At 36.1% G+C, this 19,097-nt stretch overlaps 2 protein-coding genes across 2 annotated transcripts; both read left to right on the forward strand.

Annotated features, from left to right (window-relative positions):
* The first annotated feature begins 10,235 nt into the window (after nt 1-10,235).
* On the forward strand, nt 10,236-12,136 carry LOC137714214 (NEP1-interacting protein-like 1). The gene is made up of 5 exons (XM_068453481.1): nt 10,236-10,460; nt 10,634-10,785; nt 10,940-11,023; nt 11,134-11,304; nt 11,859-12,136. The coding sequence occupies exons 1-5, from the start codon at nt 10,268-10,270 to the stop codon at nt 11,985-11,987; spliced, it is 729 nt and encodes a 242-aa protein (XP_068309582.1). The 5' UTR covers nt 10,236-10,267; the 3' UTR covers nt 11,988-12,136.
* A 1,934-nt stretch (nt 12,137-14,070) lies between these two features.
* Nucleotides 14,071-16,136, forward strand: LOC137715261 (reactive Intermediate Deaminase A, chloroplastic-like). The gene is made up of 6 exons (XM_068454518.1): nt 14,071-14,379; nt 14,579-14,694; nt 14,796-14,840; nt 15,360-15,433; nt 15,519-15,568; nt 15,855-16,136. The coding sequence occupies exons 1-6, from the start codon at nt 14,196-14,198 to the stop codon at nt 15,947-15,949; spliced, it is 564 nt and encodes a 187-aa protein (XP_068310619.1). The 5' UTR covers nt 14,071-14,195; the 3' UTR covers nt 15,950-16,136.
* The last annotated feature ends 2,961 nt before the right edge of the window (nt 16,137-19,097 follow it).

Genomic DNA, 19,097 nt, shown 5'->3' on the forward strand with positions numbered 1-19,097 from the left:
TCACGTGATCGTAGCACTTGAGCGTATTTATTTACACCCAGTCCTATCGTACAGACCACTTTAGGTGGTTCCGACTCGTGTGCAGGTCTACTTATTAAGCTATTAGCTAGCCAGGATTGATGAGATATGGACTTATTGAGCTATTGGCTAGCCAGGATTGATGAGATATGGATAAGTCGTTGTAGACATCGAAATTTCAGTAAAACAAATGTTCACCAATGCATTAAAGTTTTGACGTGTCAAGGCATACATGGCATACGCCACGTGTTGTACAAATTGTACACATGGCGTGTGACTCAACAAAATAGGAAGAAATACCCTTGAAGGACAAAACAAGTTTTTCTTCTCATGTTGGGCAATGACAAGGCAAGCACACTTCAATCCATTACGGATCAAAGCAAGTTTTTCTCATTTGGGCAATGACAAAGCATACACATTTCAAGTTTAAAATGGTGTTAAGTGGGAAATTAGGCCATAAGTTAGACCACTTCAAGTTTAAAATGGTATTAAGTGGGAAATTAGGCCATAAGTTAGACCACTTCAAGTTTAAAATGGTATTAAGTGGGAAATTAGGCCATAAGTTACACCACTTCAATTTCAATATTGCTTTAAGTGAGAAAATTAGGCAATGGTGCTTGGAAAGGAAAAAAATATTTTGTGGTGGTGATTCATTCTCAAAGCCTATAAATAGGCTTCTCCATCAAGGTATCAAGCATCAAGGAATTCAAAAATACATTTCTCTACTCCAAAATTAGAAGAGAATTCCCCAAATCCTTGAAGCTTTGAAACTCCAAAGCTTCCAACCATCCAAATTCCCAAGAATTCCGAAGAATCAAGAAAGCTCTCTTCGTTCTTCGTTAAATCCTCTTTCAAGATCAAGCCCCGACGGCCCTTGAAGAAAGTGTTCATCGTTCATCCTAAGATCAAGCCCCAACGGCCCCTTGGATCAACAGCACAAACAAATCCACACATCCAATCGTTCTTCAAGACTAAGCCCAAAAGCCCTTGAAGATCTGCTCATCCATCAACCTTCAAGATCAAGCCCAAAAGCCCTTGAAGAAATCCATACACCCATTCTTCAAGATCAAGCCCAAAAGCCTTGAAGATCCGTTCATCAACTGTTCATCCTAAGATCAAGCCCCAACGGCCCTTTGGATCAACAACCTCAACAAACTCATACACCCATTCTTCAAGATTAAGCCCAACGCCCCTTGAAGATCCGTTCATCAATTGTTCATCCTTAGATCAAGCCTCGACGGCCATTTGGATCAACAACTCATCCACAAACCTACACCCTACAAAGATAGAATCAGAGGACCAAATTTGAGAGAGATCGTAACCCCAAAATCATAAACACAAAAATATTATTTTGTACACGTTATTCTTGTTTCTTGTTTCAAGGAATCTTTCGTGTTCACAGTCGTACAGGTCACTATAGGTGACTTCGACTCATATGCTAGCCATGATTGATGAGATATGGATAAGTCGTACAGGTCACTATAGGTGACTCCAACTTATATGTTAGCCATGATTGATGAGATATGGATAAGTCGTACATGTCACTATAGGTGGCTCCGACTTATATGCTAGCCATGATTGATGAGATATGGATAAGTTGTACATGTCATTTTAGATGACTCTGACTGATATATCACTTTGTATTGATTTAGTTCATTTGGCCTACTTATTAATGTATGGTGGAGTTGATGGCAAACTGTGGTTTTGGTCATTTCTGAGTATGGTTTGGATATATGTATATATGTTGTACTGTCTTATGGAAAACGATACGGGTTTTACATTTAGGGGCATTACTTTTAGAGAGGTAATAACTTTGGGAAGCTTGGTTTTATTGCTTACTCACACCTTTTGTTTGGTGCCCTCCAGGTTTTAGCTGCTGAGTTTGTATCGACAAGAATCTGTGGTGAATCTTAGTATTGATGGATATTTCTGAGGGTATGATACTTACCCATACTACTGTAACTTACTTATGCTCTAAGATCGCGTGTGAAATGGGTTCGCTCCCACTCGTAGCGCACTCTGGTACTTAGACACTTTTAGATTCAAATTTATTCACTTTTTATATACTATCACATTTTATGGCTTCGTCACATTCCAGGTGTTGGCCAGCACAACCCGATTCAGGGTCCAAGTGGACTTTCTGGGTCGGGGTGTGTCATTCCATAACTTATACGCAAATCTAATTTTCAAGAGGTGTGGAGACCTTTAATGAAACTTTCAAATATCCAAAATGACCTTAAACCATTAAATCAATATATCATACTAACTGGAAGGACGTCGTCGCCTACCTCACCCCGACGTTGTTTAGTATTCCCAGCTTCAACAATCATCGTTGTTGGCCCTTGATTCCATATCCTACGGTGTTGTTTCTACCTCTATTCTTCCTCCCATCTCTCATCCATCTTCTCTCACTCCCACACCAACAAAACCACGCTGAGAAACACCACCATATTTTTTTGTGAAACTAGATTAGGATTCGAATACGATTTTTACATCGTAGACTTGCGCATATTGCACTACCAACATCTGCTTCTGAGTGTTAAGAGAGGGGGATGCGTGGTTATGTCAAAGGCTCTCCATGTCCCTGCTAAGCTTTTCCAACATTCCTCGAAAGGGATCTAAGAGCACCATAGTGTGGGAAAAAGGATTCTCCATCGTGTTAGGATTCTAGGATGAGATTCCTATAGTAGTTCTCCTGCCTCGATGAATGTAGCATCCATATCCATACTGGTAGCCATTAATGGGTCAGTATGATCTGCCATGTGTATGGGTAGAGTGTTTGCAGGGGAATATAGGTTAGCCTCAAAATGAAATCACCAAACTATTGGACCCAATTCTACGCAAGGTTATATGAGGATCTATATTGACAAAGACAAACAAAGGGTCGTGAAACCGAGCTCCCGAGATGGTGGTTCCCGATGTAGGCACTTTGACGATCAAGTCAGGTATGGTATGAGATGGGGAAAATGGATAATAAGTGTATAAGATGAGTTCAGATTGTCCAACCCTTTGTGAGGAGTCAGAACATCTATCTATAGGCGATGATGAATCATTGCGTGGACTGGTAGCTCCGTGGATGGTCTACATAAAAGGGAGTCTACCACTCAGCCACTTGACTCTATCCCTTCAAGTGTCACAACTGCCTGACATATCAACATAAGGTTAGCGCTGTTTGTCCCTGCGCGTAGTGGCTTGTCATGTTACTCACGTCCTCTGCTCTGGCTAGGTTTCCATGTGGTAGAGAATAAGGAGTTTAAACTGGACAAGGCTGGTTGGCATAAAAAAAAAAGGAGCATAGCTGGATTTGATGTGGGGTACCTACGATACGCACTATGGTCAGAGTGGGCACACGGGATTGTATTAGGAACCACAAATGATGCAGCACTCTTCGATAGTGGGTTAGAGAATCACGAACATAGTCATATACGAATCACGAACATAGTCATATAACTCATCAAACACTCTAGAGTCACTAGTCATATGATCAGTGGCCCCAATATCAATTATCCATATATTTGTTTCACCAAGATGCATAACAACACTATGCATATATTGAGCCATTTAGCTAAAACACGAATAATAAAAGGCACAAAAGATACGCAACGAAATCAAGACAATTTACCAGAACACTGTAGCAGAATAACTGTTCTGGCATTGCACTATTCACAACACTGTAGCAATGTACCATAGCACGATACTATTCTCGGTACTATAGTACGACACAAAATTAAAGCACACAACTTATCAAGAGCGAACTGCTCTGATGCCTAGTTGAATTAAACATTGTAAAATACCAAAATTATATATGACAATATTTGAGAATTTATTGTATTTTCATTAATCTGTAAAGTGGAATATATATAGAAGTTACAATTGATATTACATATTCACTTCATCAATGTAGAACAATAGATTACTATTTACATTTTAACTGATATATAAATATATAACTCACAACAACATTGATGTCCCCACCCACACTAAATTTCAAATCATATTAATATACTTTTCCCCGCCCCGTTATTCTCACACATCCTTTCACTCTCTTGTCCCTAACCCTAACCTAATCCCAATCATAATCAACTAATTAAAGGTGGTGAGAAGCACATGACATGAGTGCTGTTCTGCCAAACAAAGTTGGCATAATAATAGTACCGCCAACGGCGGAGGCAGTAACAAGGCTAGGGTGGGCTACAACATAGGGAGAGTTTTAGTTGTTTAAGGTTAAAAATACTGATAATTTAGATTATTATATTATTTTTAATTATTATAGCCTACCCAACAAGTAAAAGTTTTGAAAAGTTTAACTACTTTTAGAAAAAGTAAGAGTTAATAAATATTAAATAAATGATTTACTTTAATCAATATGAAAATTTATTATTATTATATTTCAAATTGTACACACACCGACAAACACGTCCCAATAAGTCTATTTATTTGATTAGTTTATAGGGAGTAGTCTATAGTGATTAGTTTAGGTTTCCTAGGACCAGTCATCCGGTTTTAAAAAGTAGATTTAATATTTTATTGATTTAGGTTTCCTAGGAGTAATTTATTATTTTCTTTTTCGACTTTTGGGGTACAACAGTGATCCTATTTCACTTTTCAGTTTAGAAAGCCTTTATCCTGTCTAGTCTGCAGTTCACAGAAACCAAGCATATAAGTGAGAAAGTTTATTGATTTTTCTCATCAATAGGTAAGTTTTTGACCACTTTATTCTTATATCTTGATGATTTTATTTGTTTATTGCTTTAATTTTAAGAGTTCGTATAATCATACTTTAAAAATTCAATTTCAAGTTTAATATATTTTTTCTGATAGTGTGATAGATTTCTTAGAAATATAATTTATTATATAAACTTGTATTATTAAAAGAAGACTTCGCAACAAGATGGAGAGTGAATTTCTAGCAGATTCAATGGTTGTGTACATTGAAAAAGAGTTTGCCGAAAAGATTGATTCAGAAGAAATAACAGAGGATTTCAATTCCATTAAGGATCGAATGGCGCAACTTGAATAGGTACTTTTTCTTTTATTTGTTAAGTTGTTATAACAAGATTGATGATGTATGTTTCTTTTTACTATAAGTTGCAACTGCAAATGTTTTCTTTGTTAAATCTAGTTGAAACTTGCTTTATTCGTAGTTAAATTTCTTACTTTAAATTATTACTTTTAGACTTTTTATTGTGTAACTTTGTAAGTAACAAAAAAAATTTAACCATTTGATCTCTTTGTAATAATTTTAGTTTAACCCACCCACTAAATAATTCCTGACTCCGCTGTTGAGTACCGCTACCACTAATTTAAACGAGTTGGTTGGTTTTTGTAGCCATCGTACTCCTTTGTTTTTCTCTTACGATACCTTGCTTATCCTACTAGTTTTTCCTTCATATATATGCAAAAACTAATACTTGGCAGCATATATATTATATTAAACATTTTTTCTCAGTATAGTTAAAAAACGTCTTGTCAAATATCTTTGTGGGGTCGCTGTAGGGGACTACGGATCCTTTTTGTGCATATCTCGAAGATTGATAAATTATGTATGTTTATCGTATATCGTGCAGTCAGAATTCATTTTAAACTTTTTTGTTTATTTAAAATTGAACACAAATAATACCTGACGAAAACTGATCGCATGATGTATGATAAACGAACATGATTTATCAACCTTCGAAATCTTCGCAAAGAGAATCCGAAAAGAATCCTATTCGTTATAGGTGATGGCTGCATGACAAGCTAGAAGGAAGGTGGAACGTTGTAGACATCGAAATTTCAGTAAAACAAATGTTCACCAATGCATTAAAGTTTTGACGTGTCAAGGCATACATGGCATACGCCACGTGTTGTACAAATTGTACACATGGCGTGTGACTCAACAAAATAGGAAGAAATACCCTTGAAGGATTAAACAAGTTTTTCTTCTCATTTTGGGCAATGACAAGGCAAGTACATTTCAATCCATTGAGGATCAAAACAAGTTTTTCTTCTCATGTTGGGCAATGACAAGGCAAGCACACTTCAATCCATTACGGATCAAAGCAAGTTTTTCTCATTTGGGCAATGACAAAGCATACACATTTCATGTTTAAAATGGTGTTAAGTGGGAAATTAGGCCATAAGTTAGACCACTTCAAGTTTAAAATGGTATTAAGTGGGAAATTAGGCCATAAGTTACACCACTTCAATTTCAATATTGCATTAAGTGGGAAAATTAGGCAATGGTGCTTGGAAAGGAAAAAAATATTTTGTGGTGGTGATTCATTCTCAAAGCCTATAAATAGGCTTCTCCATCAAGGTATCAAGCATCAAGGAATTCACAAATACATTTCTTTACTCCAAAATTAGAAGAGAATTCCCCAAATCCTTGAAGCTTTGAAACTCCAAAGCTTCCAACCATCCAAATTCCCAAGAATTCCGAAGAATCAAGAAAGCTCTCTTCGTTCTTCGTTAAATCCTCTTTCAAGATCAAGCCCCGACGGCCCTTGAAGAAAGTGTTCATCCGTTCATCCTAAGCATAAGCCCCCAACGGCCCTTTGGATCAACAACCTCAACAAATCCACACATCCAATCGTTCTTCAAGATTAAGCCCAAAAGCCCTTGAAGATCCGCTCATCCATCAACCTTCAAGATCAAGCCCAAAAGCCCTTGAAGAAATCCACACAACCATTATTCAAGATCAAGCCCCGACGGTCCTTGAAGAAAGTGTTCATCGTTCATCCTAAGATCAAGCCCCAACGGCCCCTTGGATCAACAGCACAAACAAATCCATACATCCAATCGTTCTTCAAGACTAAGCCCAAAAGCCCTTGAAGATCTGCTCATCCATCAACCTTCAAGATCAAGCCCAAAAGCCCTTGAAGAAATCCATACACCCATTCTTCAAGATTAAGCCCAACGCCCCTTGAAGATCCATTCATCAACTGTTCATCCTTAGATCAAGCCCCGACGGCCCTTTGGATCAACAACTCATCCACAAACCTACACCCTACGAAGATAGAATCAGAGGACCAAATTTGAGAGAGATCGTAACCCCAAAATCATAAACACAAAAATATTATTTTGTACACGTTATTCTAGTTTCTTGTTTCAAAGGAATCTTTCGTGTTCACAAACGTCCCTAGCCTTCAATTATCACACACACGTACACACGTACACACGTACACACATATATACCTAACCATACGCAATATTAATTTATAGCACCACTTTCTCTTAATACCATTGAAATTTTCAGCCCACAGAAGCTCTAACCCTCTGCCTATTCCCAGCACCTGGTTTTGCTTAGTTTCCTGCCTCCTTCGGTACTTAGAATTAGATTTAGACCCCCAAGCTTTGTTTTAATGCATGTCACTAGACAACCCAAACTAACAAGCAAAATATATAGGGATGGCAACTGGTATCAAATCCCATCCCATATATCTTTAATAAATATGGCCGGCCTGCAACTTGATCCTACTGTAGATAGTAACTGGGTAGCAAGCATGTAATAGCGTATCTGCTCAACTGGCACGTTGGATTGGATTGGATTATTCAGTCTGTATTTGGTTGTTGCCAGTATTAAGAACCCACCATTGATATCCAGAACTAGATGAAGCATTGTTCATAACTATACCGCTTGTGAAACTCAAGTCTTGCACTACATAATAATAATAATAATAATAATTGGACGAAAACTTTGGACGGAAAACAGTGCAAAAAAACTTTGGACGGAAACTTAGGTGTCACTGGCTTTGACAAAATTAATTGGACGAAAATACCCCTCGGCCAAAAAAATTTCAAAGCATGAAATATGAATGCATAAAATAATCCAAGGGTAATTTGGTATATTTATTTTTAAATAATTTTTTCATAATTGGGATGAAGCAGCCAAAATTTTGGGGCCACGCTTGGTTGGACCAAAATGCCCCTCCGCCATAAAAAATACAACAACAAAATTCAATGCAGTAAGGGCAATTTGGCTATCATAAAATATAATATAAATATAAGTGGAAAGAGAGAAAAGAATAAAAAAATGAAAGGGAAGAAAGAAAAGAATAAACAAAGGACAAAAACATTTAAAATGTATATATCACGGCTAGTGCGTTGTGATTCAAAAAATGCATTTTGTAGCGATTGTTTATTAAATATTATTTCTCAATTTTTAATTAAGAGGTGCATAGTGCTAGTTATAAAAAAGTTTCTTACACGCGTATAATAATGTGATTCAATTAGTTGTCAAATGATTATTTTTTTCTTTATAAAAAAAAAAAAGTCTTTCGCATGCAGATAATAATGTGATTAAATTAATTCTCAAATGATTTTTTTTAACAAATAATATTATATATACTAAGGGGGAGGGAGTGCACTTAACCTCATAATGGGCCAACAATAATGTAATTCAATCAATTGTTTATTAAATATTATTTTCTCTATTCCTAATGTAAATTTTATACAAACCGATTTTATTATGTTAATTCAGCGACTTTAATTGATTTATGAGGGGTTTGTTCTAGCATGATCGAAAATTATTCATTTACTTCAAATATTTAATTTTCCTTTTGTCAATTTACATATATAAATACATTTAAAACGTGTAAGTCGCGTATCACACGCTGTGATTCAAAAAAATGCCTTTTGCACGCACGTGAAAGTGTTCGTGAAGGCTAGTAATAATAATAATATTGAGACGTAATCGTATATCCATTGCGAATTGATTTTGGATTTCATATTCTTCATAATTATTAAGCAAAAAATCTTCCATCGATTTTCTTGTCCTCGCTAGCATAAAAATTTGAGCATGTTTTCACTCCATACGACTTAATTGGCTGACAATTCAATCCCAAATAATTAAGGATACAAAATGAAATGATTAGAACACGTTTAGGTTTTAGGTTCTTTTTTAAGGGTTATTTATGTAAACAATTAACTAAATTTGAAATTTTTAGCCATTTGATTATTTTGTATTTTTATTTCAATCTACGCGTTTTAGATGACCAAATAATTTTAGATCTAAATGATTTTTGGTAGGTAGTATGAGAAAGAGGATCTAAAATATAGATATATAATTTAGATTGTCAAAAAGGGTAGTGTTATTTCTTTTTCTGGTACATCAAATCATCTTAAAGTCATGTCATAGAACTTCAAAGTTTAGAAACTAATATAGTTCCAACTCAGAGATTAGTAACTTCAAAGTTCTATGAATTTTGTCTTCAACATTCTTATCTGGTTATTAGCCATAATGTTAGGAGATCAATTTTTAAGACTAAATTTTATAAATCATATGACATGGTTATTGATAATTGAATTATTACTTAAATGTTGATTAACATGTTTATTTTTTTATTAGTGACGCATCATATTATTTACAAATTTGATCTTCCTAACATTACTCAAAACAAATATATAGAAGTGATCGGTATGATTTGACTCAGGCTAGTTTGTAAAAAGCTCAAAACTACAACCGAACCAAATCATTATGCTTGAATTTGGCTATGGACCATTTGGTAAAAATCAAACTAAACCGTTTACTACAATGGATTAACAGGTTTAGTTGGTTCAACCAGATTGATACCCACCCCTGCACCATAAAGTTAAAAGATATTATTATGACATAGAAGATTGGTTGCATAGAGATAAGATTATAACCAATTGTGATTCTACTGTATCACAATAGCAACGTTTAAAACAGTAGGATTAGGATTCGGGAAGTGGGAAGTGGGAAGTGGGAAGTGGGAAGTGGAGGGCGTACTAAAAAAGGCAAAGAAAATGAAGAAAGATATACCTTAAACATGAGGTTTACTTGCTCAAGTCAGTAACATTTCGTGTTGTCTCATTCTAGTCCACCTAGTTGGCTGCTAAACAAAATAATATAAAAAATCTAAAAATTTAAATTTTGTTTTTGTTTTGTTTATGGTTAGATACAAGCCTCCAACACATGTACAGTGATAGATAAATTTTTATAGATATCAGAAACACTACTCACGTGGTATATTATTTCACGTATTATAATAAGAGTGACGACATAATTGTTGTATTCCACTTATAGGGTATATTAACAATGACATGTGGCAGTGATCTCGATGCACTGAAAAATTGCTCCTAGGCACTTAGTTTTTTTCTCTCTTATATACCTAGCCATTCAGCTCCTTACCCTTTAAGTGCACCTCACCCTTTAAATTCTTATAGTGTGCTCCCACTTCCCACTCAACACAATCACCTCACCCTTTAAATTCTTATAGTGTGCTCCCACTTCCCACTCAACACAATCATGTCTAGTTTTTGCACTTCTCCTCCTATGATGATGAAGGGGTGGTTTTCAGGCTTATTGAGAGCCGCATTCAGGTGTGAAGAGGTTGTTTCTTTGTGGGTTTTGGCTGCCATTGGTGATTCCAGCGGCGGAGCTTTGGGTCGAGTCACAAAACGAGTTGTTTTTGCTGCATATACCTGCATTCTTGCACTAGGTATGTTTCTAAGCTCTTGGCTTAATGTATTCTGGTGCATTTTAGTACCGTCGAGGTTTCTTTAAAACAAAACCAAATTAAAATTGTTTTGGTGCCGCCTAAAGTTGATATTTTCAACTATCCCATTGTCTTGATTTGTGAAACTTAAACAAATTCATATGATCGTTTTGCAGGAGGAGCTATAGTGGGAGCAATTCATGGAGCCATTAAAGGCCAGACGACGGAGACCGGGTTTCTTAAAGGTGCCGGCATAGGCGGTTTGGCAGGGGCTATTGCTGCCATTCAATTGATGGATTTGGCAGTGGACGGCGAATCGTTGTCTAAGGTAACCCCTTGTCCACGCAAATAGCACATAACCGCACATACGGCTAGAGTTGGACTCTCGTTCTCGTTCTCGTTCTCGTTTTCATTTTTACGTGAATATTAAAATTGGTCGAAATCTCGATTCTTATAGTAATTTTTTTAATTTCCTTTTATAGGTTGCTTTCTTGGGAGGGATCGTAAATGGGAAGGTGTTTATGGAATGGGTGAATTCTTCATTGCTAAAAGCCTATCACTGGCAAGTGAGTAGCATCATTTCTCTACCTAAACCATCATTTAGTAGTTTTTTTTCCCTTTCTAAATAATTAATTAATTAATTAATTAGGGTTACAATGCCAAACTTACTGAGCAGGTTAGCAATCTGGAAACAACTTACAGAGAGATTTCTGAAATCTATGACATTGCTGGAGTGAAGGGATTATCCCAGGATTGCATTCAAAAGCTCCCTCAAAGCACAGTTTACAGCAGCAGCAGCAATATCATTGATTCATGCAGTGAATTTTGCTGCTCAATTTGCTTACAGGTGGGTTCCAAACATATCTTAATTGCAATCTAAATTATTACCCAAAACGTTTGAAAAGTTGTTGCATCCGTTTTTTTTATAGATATCTATTGGCCCATACATCTGTGAGCTAACATTTCAAGCAGACAACCATAAGTCTATTCCAATAATGCCCCAAGGGACGAGGGAGGGTGGAGAAATGAGTTAAAAATAGATTAGGTAAACCGTTCAAGTGCCTCCAATGTAACAAAGAAAAGTTCTATTAACACCGCAACTGCAACGGTGTCCTTACAAGCCTCCACTGGTGGGAGGGCCAAAACATATTGGGATTAAGTCCGTCTCATAGAGCCAGAGGAGACTTGTTTTCTTTAATGTGTAGGATAATTGTCCAATTTAGTGAGTCTAAGCCCGAACAATTTTAAGATCACCAAACATAAACTAGAAAACGTGTTCATTTTATTGAATTTGTTTCATGTCCATTTCACCAAACCAGACCAGACCATAACCTAACCAATTAGGTTAACACTAATCACTATTTATCACGATGTGATTTTGATGTTTATTTATATTCGCAGGAATTGAAGGAAGGAGAGAATGCAAGAGAACTTCCCATTTGTGGCCATATGTTTCACTTGGCATGCATAGACCAATGGCTAAAGCGACAATCCTCTTGTCCGATGTGCAGACTACACGTCCACATTTAAAACGTAGTAGATAACTACCTAAGATGCCCATTGGTTGTGGACGAATTTCAGGCCTGTACTCTACATGACATGTCTTGGGTTCGATTTTTGGTGCGGTTGAATCACACAATGGTGGTTAGGGGAAAGCTGAAATATCTTTGTAAGTCTTCCTGACTCCTGAAAAAATGGACTGCTGTGGTGAAAGCAACAAGCCTCTTCCTTTTTTCTTTTTCTTTTTTTTTAAAACAAAAAACGTAGTAGAATTTAGGGATTGCTAGTATGGTCCAAGCCTCCAAGGTGTTCTATATACTGAGGTTTTTAGTTGTTTGAATTCTCTGTAACTATTGCAAAAAGATGTAGTAACTTCGGAAAGTAAGAATTTTGTACTCCTTTTGTTTGAGGAAAAATATTTCTTTATTAACATCCATGCATGAATCATTTTCGTTTTTAATACATTCAAAAGCCTATTAAACACATTATTAAAATATCAATATCTATTTAAATTCAAATTTATACAATAATTTTCAACAATTAGATCTTTAATTAAGCGTTCAATGACCAAAATCTAATGGATAAAATTCAATGTATAGAACGGAGAGTAGAATTTTCGTAAATCCCATCCTACTTTTTTAACAAAGAAATTAAGAAAGGAATACCAATGATCGGGTACTAAATTATTGAAAAAACGTTTTACTCAAGCTTTTGGATTTAAACAAATTGGTAAAATGCACATTAACGAAAAGAACTACAACTCCTCCAGCTTTACTATTATGCATGCAAACTAGACGGTTGAATCCCATTTTTTTAGAAGAATCAAATCATACGAGTGACGCTATCTACACACTTATTTTTACTTCTAACATACATTCTCAATTTTGGCCGTTGGACATCGAAACGAATGAATCGAAGAATATCAATGGACAAAAATTAACAAGGGTATGTGAGGGATAAAAAAAGGTGTATGAATAACACTAGCCAATCATATATGACAATCTATATTACCCTGCCATCTAATGCGCATTACATATCGAAAAAGAGTTGATTTTCACACATTTTTTAACCTCACATATTTTTCCTTATTTTTTATCATCTGATTAAATACATCAGTGAAAATAACGAAATAAATTAAGCATGAGTGTGTAGAAGGAGACAAAAAGTGTCTTTATAATTAAAAGGAGAAATTAGGTTCTCATCTCTCTTTTTTGTATTCCATTGATTAAAACCTTATTTCTTTGTAATTCTTTTATCAAGGTCCTTAGGTTTTAATGAATGTCATTATTTCAATATACAACATAATTACATTAAATTTCTATAATAATCATTTAGTGTGAAAAAAAAATTACATATGGTATATTTATATTTTATGGCTAAACTTTGTATCATATATTTATATTTTTAGTTTGTACCCACTTTTAATTTGTAACTCTTTTTTTTCAAATTTGTACTATTTTCTTTATGTTTTAATTTGTACTCATGTATTAATTTCTTTTTGTGCCCATATTTTTAAAAATTTCATTTGTACTCATAACTTTTTAATCTTCTATTTGTACCCTAATTTATTTATAATGTCCTCATTCTTCTTTATTAATCTACCACTTTGTTATACGTAAAATGTACCAATTTTTTAATGGACACATTCTTTTGCCATTTATTATTTCATATTGTTACATAGCTTTTATCCTTTTAATCAATCAAAATGTTTCAATTTTTTAATTGTAGCAGTTTCTAATAGTATTATTTGAGGGATTTCAAATTTATAAGATTATAAATTTCATAAGATATATAACAATTAATGTCAAAACTATAGCAATATAAACATTAATAGTAATATAATGAGGTGTACAAAGTCATTAAAGTTTTAGTGCCATTAAAGTAATATAACAAAAGATTTTGATCAAACTTTGAATGCTATTAAAATTTTGGTTAAAAAATGTTAGGGACTAAGAACCGTATGCAAAGTATCTTAATTAAAATTTGTATAATTTTTGTGCTGATCAATAGGATGGTTAGAGCTTAATAACAAAAATGAAGTAAAGCCCAAGAGGAAAAAAAAAATAAAGAAGGGGATCTGAGCAGACAAAAAATACAAAAGAAAAAAAAAATGACAATCTAAAATGCCAGTGAGTGACGCAGTCGCCAGTCACCGTTCACCAACCATCAGCACAGCTGCACTTCAGCAGTCGCACAAGTCCAACAGAGACCAACACAGACTCCCACAGAGAGAGAGAGATGGCGTGGTGTGCGGCGAGGACCTACCACATGCCGGCGGTTGACATGGGGGCATTGCGCACCCGAGCTCCGTTAGCCGCCGGCGCGGGCTTTGCCTCGGTCGCTGGCTCCACTTTCTGGCGATCCTTGGCTTCATCGAAGCCCTCCTCTCGCTTCGCTTGCTTAGCCATTTCCACCGACGCTCGTAACTTCCAACTCTTTTAATTTCTCTTTTTGTTTTAATTTAATTGGATTTCTCATGCTCCGTGTTTGGTTACATGGATTAGAAATTGGATTCCTCTGATTGGTTGTATAATTTGAATCTCCTTTTGATCAGTTGTGGATGAAGTATTGAACTTTTCGTGTGAAATTAACATGGGCAGCTTTTGTTTGGTTGGATTTAGGAATTAAGGAAGCTGTCCACACTGAAAAGGCTCCCGCTGCATTGGGACCGTATTCTCAGGCAATAAAAGCCAACAACTTTGTCTATGTGTCGGGTTGTCTTGGTCTGATTTCCGAGGTTTGTATCTTGGATTTTTGTCCTTTTTTTGTCATTTTAATCCATCAATGTTGGTATGAACTGGATGATATTATGAACTTATGTTGTGTGTTTAATTGCAGACCGGAAAGTTTGTGTCCGATGATGTTGAAGATCAGACAGAGCAGGTATTGTTGATGCTCTCATGTTTTGGTTACACTTGTGTGGTTTATTGGGATGTGAGATAAGGATATGTTCATCGATTTTGTGCTTTTATTTTTACGCATTTGGTTGGTGAAAACCTTCTAAACCGGTAACTTAATGGCGATTTAGAAGTGACAGTTGATGGAAATATGTATGCTGTTTGAGAATTTAGTGGTTGCAGGATCTTAAACTGTCAAGAATTTCGCATTTCTGCAAAATGATGATGGCACTAAGCCAAGTCATAAAGAGATAACTAAATGCCGGTTATTGCTGTATACCTTATAATTATATCTCTTTAATATTTTTAGTCTGAGTCCCTATTTAGTAATTGCCAACACTAAACATCTTAAATTATAGTAACCATGCAAACCTTCATCGAGGAGAAGTTAAATTTGTTAACGCAATTGCTGTTTTTAAGTGTTATCGTCTTAACAAGAGAGTATAGTTCATAGCATTGCTGTGTGACTGCGTTTGATGGATTTGGGTTTATGAAACTAATGCAGGTTCTAAAAAATATGGGGGAAATACTGAAAGCAAGCGGGGCCAGCTATTCCTCTGTGGTTAAAACGACTATTCTGTATGGATTTGTTTTTTCTTTGCACAACCTTGATTAGAGACTTAAGTGTTGGAGATGAAATTAGTTGTCTCTTATGTCCATGCAGGTTGGCTGATTTGAAAGACTTCAAGAAAGTCAATGAAATCTATGCTAAATGTGAGTTATCTAGATATACAAATTTGATATTGGAGATTTAATTCTTTAATTAAACTGTGGGTTTTCTATCTGCCTAAAACTGTAGGCCATAAACGTATCGAGGTATTGATAGGAGGTAGAATGAAGTTGACTTTAACTCTTTAATTTTTTGTTTACTTGAGCTAATTTCATTCGCCACATTCTTACCCTCAAATTACCTTGCAGAAACAGATCCGCCTCTGCTTAATTTTGGCAACCGTTTACTTGTTCATTTAACTTGAATTATATCATATGGTTTTGTTTGCAGATTTTCCATCTCCAGCCCCAGCGCGTTCAACATTTCAGGTAGCGGCACTGCCACTGGATGCCAAGATTGAAATTGAGTGCATTGCAGCGCTGTAACCTCGGAACCTAGCTTTTTCTCAGCAACTTAGATAATAATGTAGGAGGTGACATCTTTCAGTGTTGGGTTTCACTTTTTCCTCAATGGCCTCATGCACGTTGTTGTTGTTGTAACATCGTTTTTTGTATTCTAAAACCTAAGGAGCGAGACCAATGACGTTATTGAAATGGAACTTTCCTTCCTTTAGTCTTGAGTAATTATAATTTGGGTTTATATTTCACTTTATGATGCTATGCCCACCTTTCCGATGTGCTTTATGCCTCTCTTGGATTTAGCTCGTCTCGTTTTGTTAAGAGCAATGTGAAGGGCTCTTTCTCAGATTGTTCACCTGGACAATAATCAAAGAAACAAGAAGAAAATTGAAATTTGAAGGAGCCAAATTGATAGCAGAGAAGTTGGATTGATGTTTTTTTTCTGGAGGGAGAAATCAGTGAGCCAAGTTGTGTCGCGGATGGAGAAATCGGGGAGGATGAAGAAACCAGCGTTGGAAAGCCTGGCCACAATGACGTTGTTTTAGGAGGATGGCGATTCCTCTGGTTTGGGGAACACAGAGTAAGCTTGACTTTCCCCCATCTGCTTCAATTGGAGTTATAGAAACCTGATGTTTCTTTTTGGTTTCTTTCTCAAACTTTTTTTGGTTCAATTTGAGAGCTGGTATAAGTAAGAAGTGATTTCTCTTGCAACTAAGATATGGTTTCAATTGTGTTGCCGTTTAATAGATATTTGTCACGTATTAACAAAATGTATCATTTGTTAGTGACAATTCTCTTTCTTTCATTTATTTGAAAAAAACAGTATTATCTACACTAAGGGGAGGGGATGGGCTTAGCCTCACGATGGGTTAGGGTGCAACTCGGGTGGGTTGGAAGGTTAATCCAATCCTAACCCAACTTTTACAATTCGGACTCAGGTTTGAGTTGGGTTTCATTTGAGTTCATTTGGGCTCGGGTTTACTTGGGTTGGTTCGGTTTGCCCAACTATTTTGAGTTTAATCCTACAACAACTTAGTTTCCAAAAATTCCTAAAAAAAATTAAGCCAAGTAGCATCAAAGCTAGTTAACTTTAATATCATAAATCAATCAAAGTTGCTGAGCAATTGCTTCGAGACACAAAGAATTTACATTTTGGAGACTAACAATCTACTATAAAGCTTTGGGATTTAGAGACTACGAATCTAGACTGACTAATCAAAGTCTCTTATTCCCTAAAAGCTTAAGTAATTATAAAGGGTAATTTATTAAAAAGGGCATTGGTTTTTGGACTTAGCCCACTTGGGTGTAGTATGAGAATTAATTGGTATGGGTTACAAATTTACAATCTGGTTAGATTGAGTTTAGTTAATCGGATTGGGTTGGGTTGGGGATAGACGGGCAAATGATCAACCCAACTCAACCCAATCAATGAACGGGTTGAAATTGAGTTGGGTTCCGGCGGGTTATAACTAAAAAAAAAACTTGCTTGTTCGTGTTTAAAATTGGGTTGGACATGGGCGGGTTTGGATTGGGCTAACCCAGGCTGCACCCCTATGATGGGTTATCAAAGTGAGTTCTTTTTTCTAAAGATTTTTTTTTTTTTTTGGGTAAGAAAATTAAAGAGATTCTCTCTTGTTGACTAGAGGTGTTAAACGGGCCAACCCGGCTTGGCCCAGCCCATTTTAATTCAGCCCATGTAGACTTAGGTCGTGCTTGGGCTAGTCATCGTGCTTGGGCTGATCCACTTAATAAAATAGTAAGCCTAGCCCAGGCCGCGGCCCTAGCCCATTAAGGCATGCCCGAGCTTGAGCTGAGTCATTAAATGGGTCGACTTCAGCAAAAAAAAAAAAAAAAAATTAGTTACTTAAAAGTATTAAAAACTTATTGGAACATATTTTATAGTCAAATATCCCTAATATTAACCTTACAGTGTATGTTTTTAATTGAAAAATAATGAATAAATGGGATAGTCATAAATAGTGTTTTAAAAGGCCCTGCAACTATAATCTATAGACGGTTTGCATTTTTTTCTTTTCAAACAGATAACTTTTATTAATTAAAAAACTAATACAAAAAATAGAAAGCCCAAAGGTAATCCAAATACAAGCATAATTAAAAGTAAATACAACCGAAAAGCTCAAAAATAGCAAGCCCACAACAAAATTCCAAGATTTGGAAGGATGCAGACTCCACCACACATGTTGGGCCGCCGTTGCTAATCTGACACCACCACCAAGATGAAGAACCCACCAACCAAGAGGAAGAACCCACGAAAAAACTGAATGAATGGGAAAATGGGGGTGAGCGAGCCACCCACTATCAAAGAGAGACACATGATGGACTGAGGAGCAAAGGTCAGCGGTGGAAGATTGACGATAGGGAGAAACATTGGAGGTAAAAAGGGACATGAAAGCCCAAATATAAGACAAGCCCAGGAAGGTTGAGACAAAGCTCAAGCTCAAGGAAATTAGAAATTAAAGACCTAAAAAGGGGGTAAGCAGAAGGCAAAAAAATGTAGGGAAGCAGGATGGAATAGTCAGAAGGAAAAAAGGGGAAGCAAAGAAAATGAGCAAGGGAGAAGGGGGAAGATGGTGGGAGAGGAAGAAGGGCTAGGATGTAGAAGTGGGAAAGGTCAAGAGGAAAAAAGGGGAAGGGGGAAGTTGGTCAAAGAGGAATGATGCAAAAAGGGAGGAGAACTAGGAGACACGAAAGGGTGGAAGGCAGGCAAGCCACCAACCCTAAGTCGAAACCAAGGGCTGACGGCTAGGAGGCTTGCAAAATTAGGGTTTGAGAGAGAAGAGATGGGCATGGGGCTCTAATTCCTAGACGTTTAAAAGAAAGAAGAAATGGCGCCTAGCCACCTAGGTGGACATAAGACAACTAAAAGAAAGAAGAAAAGGGCGCCTGGCCACCTAGGTGGACATATTCACGAATAAGTGGGTTTAGACGGGCTATGTTGTTTTTTGTGGGTTTTTATTATTTTTTAAGCAAATGGCTTAGGGTTGCGACTTTCTCTTAAACATTAAATAAATAACTTTTAGTTTGCATTTTATTTTTCAATAAATTGTGAGAAACTTGTTTGCTTGGATAAACTCTCATTTTATGAATTCCAATGTTTTCAATATGTTATAATACTTTATAATTGATATATAATTCTATTTTACAATTATATATT

This window comes from Pyrus communis, chromosome 14 (genome assembly GCF_963583255.1).
Source record: "Pyrus communis chromosome 14, drPyrComm1.1, whole genome shotgun sequence".
NCBI classification, from domain to species: domain Eukaryota; kingdom Viridiplantae; phylum Streptophyta; class Magnoliopsida; order Rosales; family Rosaceae; genus Pyrus; species Pyrus communis.

Bases quoted from the DNA above. Each gene is read 5' to 3' on its own strand.
- LOC137714214 (XM_068453481.1), top strand. From the start codon at position 10,268: ATGTCTAGTTTTTGCACTTCTCCTCCTATGATGATGAAGGGGTGGTTT. The intron at 10,461-10,633 runs GTATGTTTCTAA...ATCGTTTTGCAG, and splicing joins TACCTGCATTCTTGCACTAG to GAGGAGCTATAGTGGGAGCA. The intron at 11,024-11,133 runs GTGAGTAGCATC...CTTACTGAGCAG, and splicing joins TAAAAGCCTATCACTGGCAA to GTTAGCAATCTGGAAACAAC.
- LOC137715261 (XM_068454518.1), top strand. From the start codon at position 14,196: ATGGCGTGGTGTGCGGCGAGGACCTACCACATGCCGGCGGTTGACATG. The intron at 15,434-15,518 runs GTATGGATTTGT...ATGTCCATGCAG, and splicing joins GTGGTTAAAACGACTATTCT to GTTGGCTGATTTGAAAGACT. The intron at 15,569-15,854 runs GTGAGTTATCTA...TTTTGTTTGCAG, and splicing joins CAATGAAATCTATGCTAAAT to ATTTTCCATCTCCAGCCCCA.